Source organism: Megascapheus bottae, chromosome 1 (genome assembly GCF_031878675.1).
Source record: "Megascapheus bottae isolate mThoBot1 chromosome 1, mThoBot2.hap1, whole genome shotgun sequence".
NCBI lineage: Eukaryota > Metazoa > Chordata > Mammalia > Rodentia > Geomyidae > Megascapheus > Megascapheus bottae.
In genome coordinates, this window is record NC_143509.1 from 2,117,465 (window position 1) to 2,133,700 (window position 16,236).

Sequence of the window (16,236 nt, forward strand, 5' to 3'; positions counted from 1 at the left end):
GTGGGTGGGGAATGGCTGAAGGTTGAAAGTAGTAACTGGGCTCCCTACACCAGTCTATAGGGGTGCTAGGTAAAAAGCCTGGATTGCAGCCCCAGGAGCAAACCCTGGGCGGGTGTCTCATGCCTACAACCCCAGGAACTCAGGAGACCGATCTGTGGATGGGAGTTTAAAGCCAGCTGGAACAGAAAAGTGGAGACTTTTATTTTTTCGAGGATCATAGGGCTTGAACTCTAGGCCTGGGTGCTGTCCCTGAGCTCTTCAGCTCAAGGCTTACAGCGCTACTCCTGAGCCATAGCCAACTTCCTGTTATCTAGTGATTAATGGAGATAAGAGTCACACAGTTTTTAGTGCTGGGCTGGCTTTGAACCTCAATCCTCAGATCTCAGTCTTCTGAATAGCTAGAATTATAGGCGGAAGCCACTGTGCCTGGCAACATTGTTTTTCTGTTGTTTATTTTTTGCTGGTCCTGGGGCTTGAACTCAGGGCCTGGGCAGTGTCCTAGGTTTTTTGTTTTTGTTTTTTGCCAGTCCTGGGCTTGAGCACTGTCCTTGGGCTTTCTCAAGGCTAGAGCTCTACCACTTGAGCCTCAGCACCACTTCTGCCTTTTTTCTATGTATGTGGTACCGAGGAATTGAACCTGGGTCTTTGTGCATGCTAGGCAAGCACTCTACCACTAGGCCAAACTCCCGGCCCATGTCCTAGTTTTTTATCAAGCTAGTACTCTACCACTTGAGCCACAGCACCACTTCTAGCTTTTTCTGTGGATGTGATACTAAGGAATGGAACTCAGGGCTTTTTCATGCTATGCCTGCACTCTACCACTAGGCCACACTCCCGGCCTTCCTTCAGACTTAGCTCCCACTAGCCAGCAAAAAGCCAGAAGTAGAACTGTGGCTCAAGTGGTAGAGCACATTTGACAGAACCCAGGCCCTGACTTACAGTTCCACGACTAACAGACACAAAAAAATCACCTCAACTAGGTAAACTGATCATTTTTCTGAGGAACTCCCTTCCAGAGCCCCGGCATAGGTGAAAATGGACAAAGTAGGGGTGTTAAGTCTCCCCTGGCTCACTTGTTCACTTATTGCTATTTTGTGGATTGTTCACCTATTCTAGGGGCCTCTGGGCCATAGCTCCCAGCTATTAAAAAAAAAAAAACAAAAAACAGGCGTGATGGCTCACACCTATGATCTTGGGATCTTGGTTACTGAAGAAGCTGAAATCTGAGGATCGAGGTTCAAAGCCAGCCCCAGCACTAGAGACCTAGAGGTTCTTATCTCCAATTAACCTCTAGAAAACCAGAAGTGGCCTTGTGGCTTATGGGATAAGGTGGTAGTCTTAAGCTGAAGAGCTCAGGGACAGTGCCCAGGGCCAGAATTCAAGCTCCAGGACCAAAAAAAAAAAAAAAAAAAAATCCTGTGATACAGTGAAGCCCACAAAAGTGAACCGAACCACAATATAGTGATGATTGTTTATTTGGTCCTATCAGCTCCCTGTGGGCAGAACACACCGAGTGTGCAAATGTTTGTTGAGTGGCTACAGTTATTGCCACACTTTATGGGCTTTTTCTTATTCTCTTCCCAGGCCCCATGAAAGAAGGCTCATAAAAACCCACTTTATAGACAGCAATAGACTGTCACAACAAGCCTGGCTGAGCGGGGTGATACCTGACACCTGTTGATTGTGTGTGTGTGTGTGTGTGTGTGTGTGTGTGTGTGTGCGCGAACACGCTCCTGTACAAGCAGGCTTTAAGATCTCAGCCTCCAGAGGAGCCAGGATTACTGGCATGAGATGTCAATTCCCTCCCCCCTAGCCCCTTGGGGCTTTAACTCAGGGCCTGGTGTTCTACCATGTTGAGTCACAGCTCCATTTCTAGTTTTCTCGTGGGTCACTGGAGATAGAAGCATCATGGACTTTCCTGTCCTGGGCTGGCTTTGAACCGTGATCCTCAGACCTCAGCCTCCTGAGGAGCTGAGCCACTGGCGGCTGCTTCAACTTCTTTCTGTATAACTAACAGCTGTGCCCCAAGCTTGTGGCCTTGGCAGGTGATGAAGAATGAATCTGCAAGAGATGGAGGAAGTCAAGGCCTGTCTCCAGGGCTCTCATCCAGTTCCTAACAGGGAAGAGCCTGGCTGCGGTGGCTCAGGTCTGCCATCGCAGCCACCTGGGAGACTGAGATGTCACAACATGGTTGGCAGCCAGCCCCAGGGCCCAGGAGACTCTCACCTCCAATTAATACCAACAAGTTGGAAGGAGGCAGAGCTGTGGCTCCAGTGGTAGAGAGGCCATCGTTGAGGGGAAAGGCCTGGGGGAAGATGGGGGCCCTGAGTTCAAAGCGCCAGTTACCTGTACAATAAAGACAAAAGGCAAGGGCGGGGCGCGGCACCCTCGACCCCGCTCCTCCTCGGGGCCCCTGGGCGCGCGGCTGGGGTCCCGCGTCCCCGGGGGTCCCGCGGATGCGCCCCGCCCGCCCCTCCACGCGCCGAAATTCAAATGAGGCGAACGCCCCGCGTCAGGTGCAGCCGGGGGCGGGTTGGAGCGGGCCGCGCCCCCCGGCCCAGGCGTCAAGAGCAGGGCGCCCCCCGACCCCGGCCCCCGCCATGGCGTCGGAGCCCTGGAGCCCCGCGGAGACGCCGCCGGCCCTCGACGACGGCCCCGAGCCCGCGGCGCAGCCCCTCCGCGCAGACCCCTCGTGGCCGCCGCCCCCGCCCGGGCCCGAGGACCCCGCTGAGCTGCAGCCCGGGGCCGCCCCGGAGGCGCCGCCCGAGCCCCCGGCGCCCACGCCCTCCCCGGAGCCCCCCGCGCCCGAGCCCGGCCCGGCCCCGGCGCGCCTGGCTCTGGACGCCCTGTTCAGCCCGGTCACCGACCAGCTCCGCTACCTGCTCAAGAAGGCGGACGACTTCCAGAGCTACCTGCTGTACAGGTGAGGGGTCCTCGGGGGGACCCCAGCTCCGCGGCGCCGGAGGAGCGGGGAGCGGGGCGCAGCTCGCGTCCGCGGGAACCCCAGCTCCAGCGATCTATGTGGGGACGGCTCTGCCTCTGCATCCCCCCTCCCGCCCCAGCCCAGGCCTCCCTCCTGCTTGGCAACCTCTCCACCCCGGGGCGGCCGGGGTCCCCGGTGAAGCCCCCCGCCTCCTCCCTCCAGCAGGGAGCGCGTCCAGAAGGAGCAGCTGGCCAAGGCCATGCCCACCTTCCTCAAGATGTGCGAGCCCTACTTCCTGTACCTGGAGGCGGCGGGCCGGAGCGTGCCCCCCGTCTACGGGGGCCTGCAGGAGGTGATCCGGAAGGGGGTGAGTGCGGGCGGGCGGGGCGGAGGCGGGGCGGGCCCGGCCCGCCCCCCGCCCCCCCGGCCCCCCGCCCCTCCCGATCGCCCCCCTCCGGCTCGCCCGCCCCGCCCCCCATCGCCCCCCCCGCCCCTCCCGATCGTTCACCCCCCCCTCTGCCCTCCGCCCTCCCCCCCGGCCCGCCCCGCCCCCCCGATCGCCCGCCCCGCCCCCCGCCCCTCCTGATCGCCCCCCCCCGGCCCGCCCCGCCCCCCCGCCCCTCCTGATCCCCCCCCCCCCGCTCCCACGCAGCTGCTGGAGATGTCCCAGCAGCTGACGCTGCGCCTGGAGCAGCTGGTCTTCATGTACGCCTCCTTCGGCTTCGTGGATCTGGAGGAGACCGACCCGCTCAGGTGGGGCCTGGGCCCGGGACGGGTCGGGGAGGGGCCTCGCCGGGGCCAGCCTCAGTTTCCCCCGTGCCATCCATCCATCCACCCTCCAGCATCTCCTGCTTCTTCTGCGGGCGGTTCTCCATCAGCCCGGCCCACGAGGTGTCCATCTTCAGATACTGCAGCCCGGCCCCGTACACGGCCGCCCGCTTCCCCCGCTACCTCTACAAGAAGATGCGCTGGAACCTGGAGGTCACCCCGGAGCCCAGGGAGCCCAGCGGCCGCGGCCGCGAGCCCCATGTGGACTAGTGAGTCCCCTGCCCGTGCCGGGCCGCGGCGGGGCCCCTCCAGCTCAGCCAGGAAGCAGAAGCTTTCCGGGTCCCAGAGCCTCAAGCGTGCCATGGTGCGAGCACCAAGGGCTACACAACCGTTTATTTATTTATGCCAGTCCTGGGCTTGAACTCACGGCCTGAGCACTGGCCGTGGGCTTTCTCAAGGCCAGAGCTCTACCCCTTGAGCCTCAGCACCACTTCCAGGTTTTTCTGTGTGTGTGTGGTACCGAGGAATCGAACCAGGTCTTCCTTTGTGCATGCTAGCAGGCAAGCACTCTACCACTAGGCCAAACTCCCGGTCCCTTTATTTTTGCCAGTCCTGGGGCTTGAACTCAGGGCCTGGGCCTGTCCCTGAGCCTGTTTGTGCTCAGGCTAGTGCTCTACCATTTGAGCCACAGCGCCACTTCTGGCTTTTTCTGAGTAGTTTTATTCAAGATAAAAGAGGCTCCTGAGTAGCTAGGATGACAGATGTAAGCCACCAAGGCCTGCCTCAATTTAAAAAAAATTTTTATTGTTATTATAAAGGTAATAGACACAGAGGGTGACGCTTACATAAGTCAGGTAAAAAGTACATTTCTTTTTGGACAATCTCACCCCTCCCACAGCACACTCAATCTTTTATATTAACCCTACCCTCCTACCAAAATAAAAATGCTAAATTATCTTTTCTTTGTACCAGTCCTGGGACTTGAACTCAAGGCCTAGATGTTTCCCCTTAGCTTTTTAGCTCCTGGTGGATGGATGCTTCCCCACTTAGGCCACAGCTCTCACTTCAGGTGGGTTCACTGGAGATAAGTCTCAGTGACTTTTCCTGCCCAGGGTTGGGTTGGTTTTGAACTGAGATCTTCAGATCCCAGCCTCCTGAATTGCTAGGATGGCAGGTGTGAGTCACCAGTGCCTGGCTTAAAAGCCCTCATCTGAACAGGAGGTTTGTAGACTATCCAGTCCCATCTGGGGTTGGGAGACCTTCAGGGCAACTTTGATCATTTATGCCTTCCCCTCTCCTCCCCCCCTCCCCCAGCTACTTCCTGTGCTACCGAGATACGTGGGAAGACACGGGCCAGAGTCCAGCCACCTCCTGTCCCCAGATCCAGAAGCTGTGGTCCATTGGCCGCTGGGTGCCCCTGGGACCCCCGGAGGACGACCTTTACTCGTGGTAGGAGGCTGGGGAAAGGAGCGAGGTCTCTGGAGGGAGGAGCAGGACCCACTGCCCCTGCTTTCCGGGCAGCCAGGCTCGGAGCCCGGGGCCCCCTCCGCCCGCCTGCCCGCGACTCACATCGGGCCAGCTGAGCTTCCAGCTGGTTAACTTTGGAGACGGAATCCCCAGGACCTTTGCTCCCAGGCGGGCCTCCAACCTCCATCCTCTGGGCCTCCCGGCCTCTCCGAGCCTAGCTAACAATCCAGGCGGACCCCACAGGGCATGGCGGCCGGGGCAGGGGCCCGCGCGGATCCGCCGGCTGCACTGCCCGGAGAAGGAAACAAGTGTTTCCGAGAGGCTGAGCCACCCCGCGGGCCGCACCGCCGGGAGCCGCCGATTGGCCGCCTCGGGGCCGTCCACCAATCAACCCGAGCCTCCGCCGTCCCCGAGCGCTCCCCCCAACCGGGAGACAACTTTCCCCAGGAAGCGGGGCGGGGGTCCAGGCCTGACTGCCTCCCCTCGCCCCAGGATCCTGTGCCCGCAGCCACCGGGGGACTACCAACAGCTGCTGACCATCGGCTTCGAGGAGCCGTCGCACATGCTGGCCACCGACCTGCTGGTTCAGGTCCTCACGGGCCAAGCAGGCCCGGCCCGGCCCCCGAGCGCGGCGGGGCTCCCGGCCTGGGCCGCACCCGGGACTTGAACCCCGAGCGCCAGGAGAGCAATCAAAGGAGGGCCGGCCCTGGATTTCCTAAGACGGCCCGGCTTCCCGGCCGGCCCCGAGCCCCGCCGGGCCCGGCTCGCCTCGGAGACTCCCGGTTACTTGAATTTCGTTTGCTCAATAAAAGAAAAGAAAAGAGGTCACAGGCTCCGGTCTGCTCCGCGCCACGCCCCCGGGCAAGGCCACGCCCCTTTAAAGAGGCACGCCCACGCCCGGTGCCTTCTGGGAGATGTAGTTTAGCCGGCCTCTCCCGAAGCAAGAGGCGCGCGTGCGCACAAGTCCGCGAGACGAGGGCGGTGGAAAAGGGAAGTCGCGGCCCCTGTCAACAACCGGAATCCAGGAAACCCCAATTTGGCGGTAGCGGGGAAATTCAACGCCCACTGGAGGAAGAGGCTTCGGGTCTCGCCTACTGCCCTAGTGTAACCCGGAAGTTGTTTCTTTGCAGCGTGAAAAGACTACATTCCCCGGCGTGCCCCGCGACGGCGTCTGAAAGGCGGGAGTCGACTTCTTTCCTCCCTGCTCGGATCTGGGGTGTGCCGGGTGTCCCGGCGCTTCGCGGGGCGCCCCCGTGTCGCAGACCCGCTGGGAGGGCCCCAGGGACCCTCAGGTTGGGATGACATCCCGGACTGGAGTCGGGAAGAGACTCGGGGTGAGGGGAGGGCGCGCACCCCGCGCCGAGGTGGCAGGGCCTGGACTCGAACCCGGGTCTTCCACCGCCGGACACCTCGGGTCAGGACTGAGACCAGTGGGGCGACCGTGGCTCACGGCTGGTCCTCCCAGCCGGGCTGAGACCCGAGGATGGCGGTTCGAAGCCAGCTCAGTGCTGTTGACTCCTGTCTCCAAAAACCACCCCGAAAGTCGAACTCAGTGGCTCGGGCGCCATGAAAGAGCTTTCAACGTAGGTATTTTCGTTGGTGCTGCTGGTTCCCGCCTGCCATCCCAGCTACTCAGGAGGCTGAGATCTGAGGATCACACATCAGAGCCAGGCACGAAAATCCACGAGCCGCTCCTCCCCAGCTAGCCAGTAACAAAAGCAGGGAGTGGAGCTGTGGCTCAACTAGTAAAGCACAGCCTTGAGTGGGGGAAACAAAAAAAAAAAAGGCTCAGGAACAGCACCAGGGCCCAGCAGAGGCACAAAAACACAATATTTCAACAATAGGTCAAATGAGATTCATGAGCTCTAGCCATGGGTGTGTGTGCCAAGTCCAGGCCGGATGTCTTAAGCCAGGCTGGCAGCAGGAGTGTGGTGGGGGAGGAAGGGAGCTTGGTGTCCCAGTGGACCTGCTCTGTCCAGGAACTGCCCCAACCCTAACCATTACTATCAAAACCTTAACCAGGGGCCAGCAGCAGGTCATGTGGACAGTTTCAGCATGAGGTTGTGCCAAGCACATTTCTAACATGGGCACCTCAGCTAGCTCTACAGCCCACGCTGACTCTGTGCTGGCCCTCCAGCGTGGCTGGATAGGAGAATGTCCTGTAGAACTTTCTCAGATATCCTCACAGCCCCGTGCAAGTGGCTCACACCTGTCTTCCCAACGACTCAGAAGGCCGAGATCCTAGGATCTTGGTTCCGGGTCAGCCTACACCGGAAAGTTTGTGAGCCTCTTTATCTCCAATGAATCAGCCAAAAGCTGGAAGAGCAGATGTGGTTCAGGTGTAGAGCATTAGCCTGAGCAAAGAAGCAAAGCGATAGTGCAAGGCCCTGAGTTCTTGCCCCAGCACACATGCACACACAAGCACACAGGTCAGAGGCTGGTGGTGAGGGGCTGGGCTTGGTGCTGAGCTTGTTAAGGGGCCTGGGTTCCATCCTGAGCAGTGAAACACACACAGACACACACACACACACACACACACACACACACACACACATATTCCTTCCCTCACATCCCAAATTGCTTGAGGAACCTCAGTCGAATTTAATATTCAGGAAAGTCAAAAGAGTTCCTGGCTACATTTATGCAATTCTGGCAACTCTTTTAAGTGCTTAGCTCTCAGTTCCCTGCTAGGAATTGGGATTGACAGGAGGCTGGGAGCAGAGCATGGTAGTTTATACCTGTAACCCCAGTCTGAGAGAGGATGACTTTTTTTGGGGGGAGGGGGAGGCGGGCACTGTCTCTGAGCTCTTCATCTATCGCTCTACTACTTGAACCACAGCACCACTTCCGGTATTCTGGTGGCTATTTGGATGTTAAGAGTCTCACAAACTTTTGTGCCTGGGCTGGCTCTGAGCTGAAATCCTCACATCTCAGCCTCCTGAGTAGCTAGGATTACAGACGTGAGCCACAGGCCCAGCGAGGATGTTTGAGAGGTAAGATTAAAGGCTACCCTGGGCTTCAGAACTGGCTTCTTTTGCTTTCATGTACAATAACTCACATTTTATAGCCTCAGTTCATTTCTAAGAAGCTGTGAAACAGTAACAAAGGAGGGCACGGTGGCACATACCTGCAATCCCAGGAACCTGAAATGGGAGGATCCAGGCCAGCCAGGGACAGAGCCTGAGTCAGTCTTGAGGCCATATTATGTGAACTGCACAGATGCAGTCTTGCACACACAGTTTGAGATGTTCTCCGATGAGGAATTAACCAGAGTTTGCAAACGATCACCCGAGGCCCTTACTGTGAACTAGTGCAAGTAGCCACCCTTCTTTCCTGGCCTGCAGTTTAAATGACTTCTAAGCCAGGGCCGATCATGGCTCACGCTTGTAATCCCAGCTACTCAGGAAGCTGAGAAGTGAGGCTCATGGCAAACTACGCAGAAAAAGCCAGAAGCAGCTCAAGTGGTAGAGCTCTAGCCTTGAGAAAGCCCAAGGACAGTGCCCAGGCCCTGAGCTCAAGACCAGGACTGGCAAAAAAAAAAAAAAAAAAAAAAAAAACTGGAAGTGATTCTGTGGCTCAAGTTGGTTGGGTTCTAGCCTTGAAAAAGCCCAAGGACAGTGCTCAGGCCCTAAGCTCAAGCCCAGGACTGGTAATAAAATAAAATAATAAAATAAAAATAAGTAAAATAAATTGTTGGGCCGGGAGTTTGGCCTAGTGGTAGAATGCTCACTTAGCATGCACGAAGCCCTAGGTTCCATTCCTCAATACCCCACACTCGGAAATAAGGAGGAGGGGCGTTTTAAACGGTCACACTCCATTAGAATTCAGATTTGGAGGAGGGAAAGTGCGAGGGGCTTAGACAGGAGCCAGCTCACAGGGCTCCACCTCCAGCCCCTCCATTTCTCTTTCCCTAACTGGGTTGCATCTCCATTTCGTCTGTCTGGAGACAGTCTCCATATGTGGCTCAGTTCGTCCCAGAACTCCTGGGGACTCCAGATCCCCCGACGTCAGCCTCATGAGTAGCTGGGAAAAACAGAACTCTGACCTTGTCCCTGACTGGGGGATGCCCAGCCGGACATCACGGTGCGGGGGGCGCTTGGGCCGTCATGGACACACGTTCCTGCAGCTATTCTATCTATCGTGGGGACAGCCGACATCCCAGGCCGGGGAGCCTCGGTGCAGCCCCGGCGGAGAGCCCGGAGCCCCGGTGAAAGTTCGAAGTCTAGGCCGGAGGGCGGAGCGGGTGTCAAAGTGCACTTCACGCCTCGGCCGCTAGAGGGAAGCAGCGCGTCCGGCTGGACCGACGCGGGGGCGTGGCCGTCGGTGGGCGTGGCCCCGCGGAGGGGCGTGGCCTCGTGAGGCCGCTCGGGAGCCCCGCCACCCGGGTGCATTCCGCGTTCCCCGCGGCCTTCGCGCCCCACCCCAGACTCAAGCACCTCGAAGAAGACGTCTCGCGTGCCGCTCAGGGGCAGGGCTTTATTTGTGCAGCGGGGCGTGGGGTTTGGCCCCAGGGCGGTGGTCATTCTTCCTCCAGGCAGCCGAGCGCTGGCCATTTGCCCAGTGCACACTAAAGTTCCCCAAAGTCCAGGGGAAGGGCGGGCCGGTGGGTCGCCCGTTCCCGGGGAGGGGGGACCCCTCTCCTCCACGCCTTCCAGAGGCCTCCGTGGGGCGGCCGACTCGCTCCTCCGACGGTCGCCCCCATGCTGGTTCTGCCCACCAGGCGTCCCAGTCGCGAACCTCAAGGTTTGCGCCCGTCCTGGGGAGAGGGCAGAGGGAAGGAGCCCTCCTGAGGGCCCCGTGCACCCCAGACGGGGCCTGGGGAGGTCGTCAGCGCCCCGGGTCCGCAGGGAGGGGCGCGGACATGGGGGCGGGGCCCCACCAGCCCAGGAGGAGAGACATGGGGACAGGGGTCCCCACTGGGTCCGGGAAGGGCCACCTGGGGGCCGGGGGGGGATCGGCACCTGGTCCAGGCCGTTCTCCGAGGCCGTCCTGCGTGGAGGCCAGATCACCTGCAGTTTTCCGTCGCCCCTGCTGGCTGCGGGGAGGGGGGCGCTCAGCTGGGGCTCCACCTGTCTCCAGCCGCACCCCTTAAACACACACGGGCCCTCAGCCCCTGCCCCCTGGAGGCCTCGGCCCCGCTGCAGGGGGGGCGTGTAGGGGGGTCCCCGGAGCCCCGCACGGTGGTGCGGACGGTGGGCGTGGGGGGTCCGTGTGCGCGTGCGCGCGGGCCCCGGGGCTCGAACTCGGGGCCTGGGCGCCGCCCCTCGCGGCTTTTCCACGCCGGGCCTGCCCTCCGCCTCTTGAGCCACAGCTCCACCCGGGGCTTTTTTATGGGGGGGGGTATTAGAAGTTACTTGGCGATAAAAGTCTCTCGGACGTTCCTGCCCGGGCTGGCTTTGAACCGCCATCCTCAGACCTCAGCTACAGAGATGCTGGGATTACAGGGGAGAACCGCGGCGCCCGGCCGTCCCAAGCTGGAGGTGTAGCCGGCTCAGAAGTTGCCGGGGACGGGGGGACGGGATAGGGGGTTCTGCCAGAGGATCCCACAGATCCGAGCGAGCGAGGGGCCCGGGCGGGGCCGGGCGGCTCACCGGTGAGGCTGGGCGCGGGCTCCGCGAAGTCGACGGTGCCGTAGACGGCCCGGCGCTGGCGCTGCAGCTCGCGCTCGCGCTCCACGGCCTGGCGCACCTCCAGCTCCAGCAGAGACGGGGCGTCGGGCGGCGGGGCGCGGGCCAGCGCCGGATCCCCGGCCGCGGCCTCGAAGAAGCGCCGGAGCTCGCGCAGCGGCGGCGGGGGAGGCGGGGCGGCGGGGCGCGCGCGGGGCGGCGGGGCCGCGGGGCGCACGAGCGCCGCCTGCCGCCCGGCCTCGCGCTCCACGTCGCGCCGCATCCTGGCGCCGGCACGCGCGCGCTCCTGGGCGCGGGGCCGCGCGGGGCCCGGGTCCGGCCCGCTGAGCAGCGGCCGCACGCGCAGCTCCACCAGCTCCTGGCCGGCGCCGCTCGGGCTCAGGCCCCGGCTGCGGCGCAGGCTCGCCTCGCGCTCGCAGCTGCGGCGGATCTCGCGCTCGATGGGCGTCTCCATGGGCGGTGCCGCGGAGGGCGGGGCGGGGCCCGGGGCGGAGCCGGGGGCCGGGGTCTCCGCGCGAGGTGGGGCGCCCAGCTCAGCCCCGGCCCCGGCCCCCGACCCCGCCGCCTCACGCCCGGAGCCTCCGCTCTCCGTCCCCGGCGTCCCGATGCCGAGGTCTGGGGGTCGCTCGGAGGCTGCTCCGCGCTCCCGCCCCGAGGGCTCCGGGAGACCCCGCCCCTCCGGAGACCCCCGGCTCGGGGGCACCGGAGGCCCCGAGGCCTCGATGTCCGGCGTGGGGAGCAGCTTGGAAACGTCCGTCCCCAAAGCCGGGGTGCCAGCGCCCGCGGCCCCAAGGCGTCGCCCGCACCCGCCGCGCCTCTGACCCGCCTCCGGCCTCCGGGAGCCGGGCACCGCCCCAGGCACCTGCCCTCGGCTCCGCCCTCGGGGCGGCGGCGCTCGGAGGGGCTCCGGGCGCCCGGGTCACGTCCCGGAACGCGGCTTCCCACACCTGGCCGCTGCCCCGCGTGTCCCCGAAGTCGCCTTCTGGGGTCATCCCAGCGCGGATCGCCGGGGTCAGCGACGCCCCGGGCTCCCGATCCTCCCTCGGCCGTCCCCGCCGGGCGTCCTCCCCTCTCAGGGCCCAGCCCCGCCGTCCCCGCCCCACCCCGCCGCCCCGGCTCCGGGGAAGCGCACGGAGCGTCCAGGACCCCGCGCACCGAGGACCTCGCGGCCGCAGCCCGGCAGGTGCGGTGACCTGGGTCCCGGCGCCCGGGAACGAGGGCCGGTCGCCGGCTCCGCGGCTTCCTGTGGCCGAACTCAAGTACTGAAGTTCAAGGTCAGGGTCGTCCTTGTCGTCCCGCCCCGTGGGCCACCCGCTCCCCAGGGCATTCTCCATTCCTTCCCCTAGGACAGCGGCGGAGCCCGGCGCCGGTGGCTCAGGAGGCTCAGGTGTAAGGAGCGCGGTTTGAAGCCAGCCTGAAATGGAGCTGTGGCTCAAGTGGTAGAACGCAAGCCGGGAACGGAAATGCTTGGAGACAGCGCGCAGGCTCTGAGCTCCAGCGCGCGCGCACACACGCACACACACGCACACGCACACACACGCGCACACGCGCACACATGTACACACACGCACACACACTCGCACACACATGTGCGCACACGTGCACACATGTACACACACGCACACACATGCACACACGCGTACACGCGCGCACATGCACACACGCGCACATGCACACACGCGCACACGCATACACACACGCATGCATACGCGCGCACACGTGCGCGCACACACATGCACACTCGCACACACATGCACACACACGCACGCACACACACAACGGTGCTGTCTCTAGTCAGAGCTGGAGGCTCACACCCAGTTCCTGGGGAGGCTGAGATTAGCAGGGGATCCCAGTTCCTGCTTAGCCCCCAAGAGAAAAGTTTGCAGTCTCCAGCAGGAAGGAGCTGCTGGTGGGGCACAACCAGCACCCCAGCTGCCAGGGGAAAAACTAAGACCAGAGCCTTCTGACCCCACCACAGGAAACCCCACCTCAAAATAGAATCCGTGCAAATAAGGGCGGGATGTATCTCACAACCATATCACTAAGTTTCCACCCCAGGAGGGAGGAGGACAGAGGGAGGGAGAAAGGGAGGGGAGAGGAGATAAGAAGGAGGAGGAAGCCAGGCTCCATGGCTCACGCCTGTCATCCTAGCTACTCAGGAGGCTGAGATCTGAGGATCAAGGTTCAAAGCCAGCCCGGGCACAGAAGAACCTGAGACACTTATCTCCAATTAACCTCTAGAAAACACGGAAAGTGGGGCTTGACTCAAGGATAGGGCCTTGAGCTGAAGAGCTCAGGGACAGCGCACAGGTGGCCTTTAAGCCCCAAGATCCACAAAAGAAGAAGGAGGAGGAGGAGGAGGAGGAGGAGGAGGAGGAGGAGGAGGAGGAGGAGGAGGAGGAGAAGGGGAAGGAGAAGGGGAAGGAAGTGGCCCCGAGGCTCAAAGTGCTAGAGCACTAGCCTTGAGCAGAAGCAGCTCTGAGACAGTGCACAGCCCCTGAGTTCAAGCCCCAGGACCAACAAAAAAAAAAAAAAAGGAAGAAGAAAGAAGGAGGAGGAAGAAGAAGAGGAGGAGGAGGAGGAGGAAGAGGAAGAAGAAAGAAGAAAAGAACTCACCGCAGGGCCTCCCTGAGCCGGCTCTGATCAGATTCAGCTCTTTTTCTCCTCCTCTTCAGGATCTTTTAGAGGCTCCATCCTTTTCTGCTCTGAAGCCATGCAGGGGTGTGTGTGTGTGTGTGTGTGTGTGTGTGTGTGTGTGTGTTGATCCATTGATAGAGTTATAACTAGAGATATATCAATACATCTATCTTATCTACCTGTGACTCATGTATCAAGAAGGATGTTATGTCATTTGCAGAAAAATGGATAAACCTAGACTCGAGGCTCAGAGAGACAAAGATCGTGTGTTTTCTCCGTGGAAGTTCGGTCTAAGTTATAGATATACGTGAAATCATGGGCACAATTGGGGGATGGCAGGGTCAAGAGGAATCCATGAACAACCAATGAACTGCTTAGTGCAGCTGTGGCTGGAGGAGAGAGGACCAGGCCTTGAGCACACGTGCTGAGAGACAGCACCGAGGCCCTGAGACTGGCACAAAAAGAAAACAACATAAACTAGGTAATTTGAGGGTTTGAATGGATTGGGAAGGTGACCAGAAGGATGGAAGGGGTGCCTTCCCCTAGATGCATTGTGCTCAGAACGTGACTTGGGGGAATTGAAACCTTTTGTACAACTGCTTCAAATAAATAATTAAAACAAAATTTAGGGGTAGGGGAGGGAAATGGGGACAAACACATGAGAAGGGGTAGCAATGGTTGTGAAGTCATGCACCGTCTATCTGGCGAATATAATGTTACCCTTCTATTAATTGCAATAAAATATATTAAAAACAAAAACAAAATTTAATCCATGCCTCTTCTTCCATACCCATTGGCTACACGCCATAGCCCCTCTCTACTTCCATTGATAATATTCAGGAGCCCCTCCCACCATAGTCTCCACGCTTCTCTCTCATCCCTATTGGCTACATCCGATGGCCCTTCCCACGACGGATCCCTGTTTTTCCCTCTGCGCTCTCATTGGCTACTTCCAGTAACCCCTCCCACCACAACCTCTCCAGGGCTATGTGCTATTTTTTTTTTGGGGGGGGGACCAGTCCTGGGGCTTGAACTCCAGACCTGGACACTGTCCTTGGGCTTCTCTCAAGGTTAGAGCTCTATCACTTGAGCCACAGCACCACTTCCGGATTTTTTCTGTGTGTGTGGTACTGAGGAATCGAACCCGGGTCTTCGTGTGTGTTAGGTAAGCACTCTACCACTAGACCAAACTCCTGGCCCCCCGTGTGCTATTTTTTAAGTGTGTGTGTGTGTGCGCGTGTGTGTGTGTGTGTGTGTGTGTGTGTGTGATACCAGACCTGGGACTTTGAATTCAGGATCTGAGGATGGTGGCTGAGGTTTTGATTTTTTTTTTTTTTGCTCAAGGTTAATGCTTTACTTCAAGAGACAGCTCCACTTCTGGCCCTTTGGTGGTTGATTGGAGATACGTCTCACAGACTTTCCTGCATGGCTGACTTCAAGCCACAGTCCTAGATCTCAACCTGGCCAGTCTGAACATTTCTACAATGGAACTTTTCTCTCCCTAGTCTTACTCTTTTCCACTTTGTGTGGCTACTCCACTCCTTGGGCTTGTGTGTGTGTGTGTGTGTGTGTGTGTGTGTGTAGGTACAGACACTCAAACTCAGCCTCTGGCCTCACTCATACTCTCCCTCAACTGTTGCTGCCACTGTCACCTCCCCCTCTCCCCCTCCTCTTCTTCTTCTGCAAGTCCTGGGACTTGACCTCAGGGCCTGAGCACTGTCCTTGAGCTTCAGGGATTAGCGTGCTACCACTTGAGCCACAGCAACACTTCTGGCTTTGTGTATGTAATACTAAGGAATCGAACCCAGGGCTTCAGGCATGGTAGGCAAGCACTGTACCACTAGGCCACATTTCCAGCCTTGGCTTCTTTACTCATGGCTGATGTTCTATCACCAGCCTTTAGGAAGCTGAGGAAGGAGGCTTGAGAGTTGGAGGCCAATGGGAGTTGGGTATGGAGACTGGGTCCACACAACTAAACACAAAGGAAGAGCAAGTGTGGTTTAGGTGGTAGAATGCCCATCTTGATTGAAAAAGCTAGTTGAGTACATAAGGCTCTGAGTTCATGACCCAGCACCCACGCAGAGAGAAAACACAAACTAAACAGTAACACAAGGGCCCAGGAGCATGGTCTAGTGGTAGAGTGCTCACCTAGCATGCTCGAAGACCCAGGTTCGACTCCTCGAACATAGAAAAAAGCCAGAAGTGGTGCTGTGGCTCAAGTGGTAGAGCTCTAGCCTTGAGAAAGCCCAAGGACAGTGCTCAGGCCCTGAGCTCAAACCCAGGACTGGCAAAAAAAAAAACCAAAAACAAAAACAACAACAGTAATGTGAAACCAACAAATACAAGGAAAGGGACTGTAGAGCTAAGAACTCTGATGATCTAAGAAGTTGTGGGTTTTCCCAAGGCCCCACTCCACTAAATATACGAGAGGTAAATATAAGATGGCCCTGGGGCCTTACAGACCAGTTAAGCAATGGACTCTCCCATTTCCTTTGTCTTTTAATTTTTGCCAGTGCTGGGATTTGAACTCGGGGCCTTGAGCTTTCTAGACCTGCATTCTACAGGCTCCAGTCACACCCTACCTCCGTTTTGCTTTGCATTTTACGGATTGGGTCTCATGCTTTTGACTTGATTCCCCTGGAACCTTGATCCTTCTCCCTCTTCCTCTCACAATTTTGCATTACAGGAGCATCCCCCCATGCTTGGCTGGTGTGTGGAGATGGGGGGTCACTCGTCTTCATCTCCTGGACTGCTGGAGTTCAAGACCCTCACATTCCCCCAAAAGGGAAACTGAGTCTGGACACATCCCTCCCA

At 59.3% G+C, this 16,236-nt stretch overlaps 2 protein-coding genes and 1 long non-coding RNA gene across 3 annotated transcripts; 1 reads left to right on the forward strand and 2 right to left on the reverse strand.

The window, feature by feature from the left end:
• Positions 1-1,738: 1,738 nt before the first annotated feature.
• LOC150067905 (uncharacterized) lies at positions 1,739-3,235 on the reverse strand. The gene is made up of 3 exons (XR_016536170.1): positions 3,191-3,235; positions 2,227-2,346; positions 1,739-2,061 (listed from the first exon to the last, which is right to left on the reverse strand). It is a non-coding gene; the product is annotated as an uncharacterized LOC150067905 (long non-coding RNA).
• Positions 2,553-5,904, forward strand: C1H19orf67 (chromosome 1 C19orf67 homolog). Its single transcript, XM_090336061.1, has 6 exons — positions 2,553-2,923; positions 3,146-3,290; positions 3,576-3,676; positions 3,766-3,960; positions 5,006-5,140; positions 5,651-5,904. The coding sequence occupies exons 1-6, from the start codon at positions 2,601-2,603 to the stop codon at positions 5,823-5,825; spliced, it is 1,074 nt and encodes a 357-aa protein (XP_090192187.1). The 5' UTR covers positions 2,553-2,600; the 3' UTR covers positions 5,826-5,904.
• Positions 5,905-6,035: 131 nt separating this feature from the next.
• Positions 6,036-11,244, reverse strand: Misp3 (MISP family member 3). Its single transcript, XM_090344874.1, has 5 exons — positions 10,750-11,244; positions 10,120-10,245; positions 9,204-9,914; positions 6,254-6,425; positions 6,036-6,162 (listed from the first exon to the last, which is right to left on the reverse strand). Exons 1-5 carry the CDS (start codon positions 11,237-11,239, stop codon positions 6,036-6,038), a joined length of 1,626 nt encoding a protein of 541 aa, XP_090201000.1. The 5' UTR covers positions 11,240-11,244.
• Between the last annotated feature and the right edge of the window lie 4,992 nt (positions 11,245-16,236).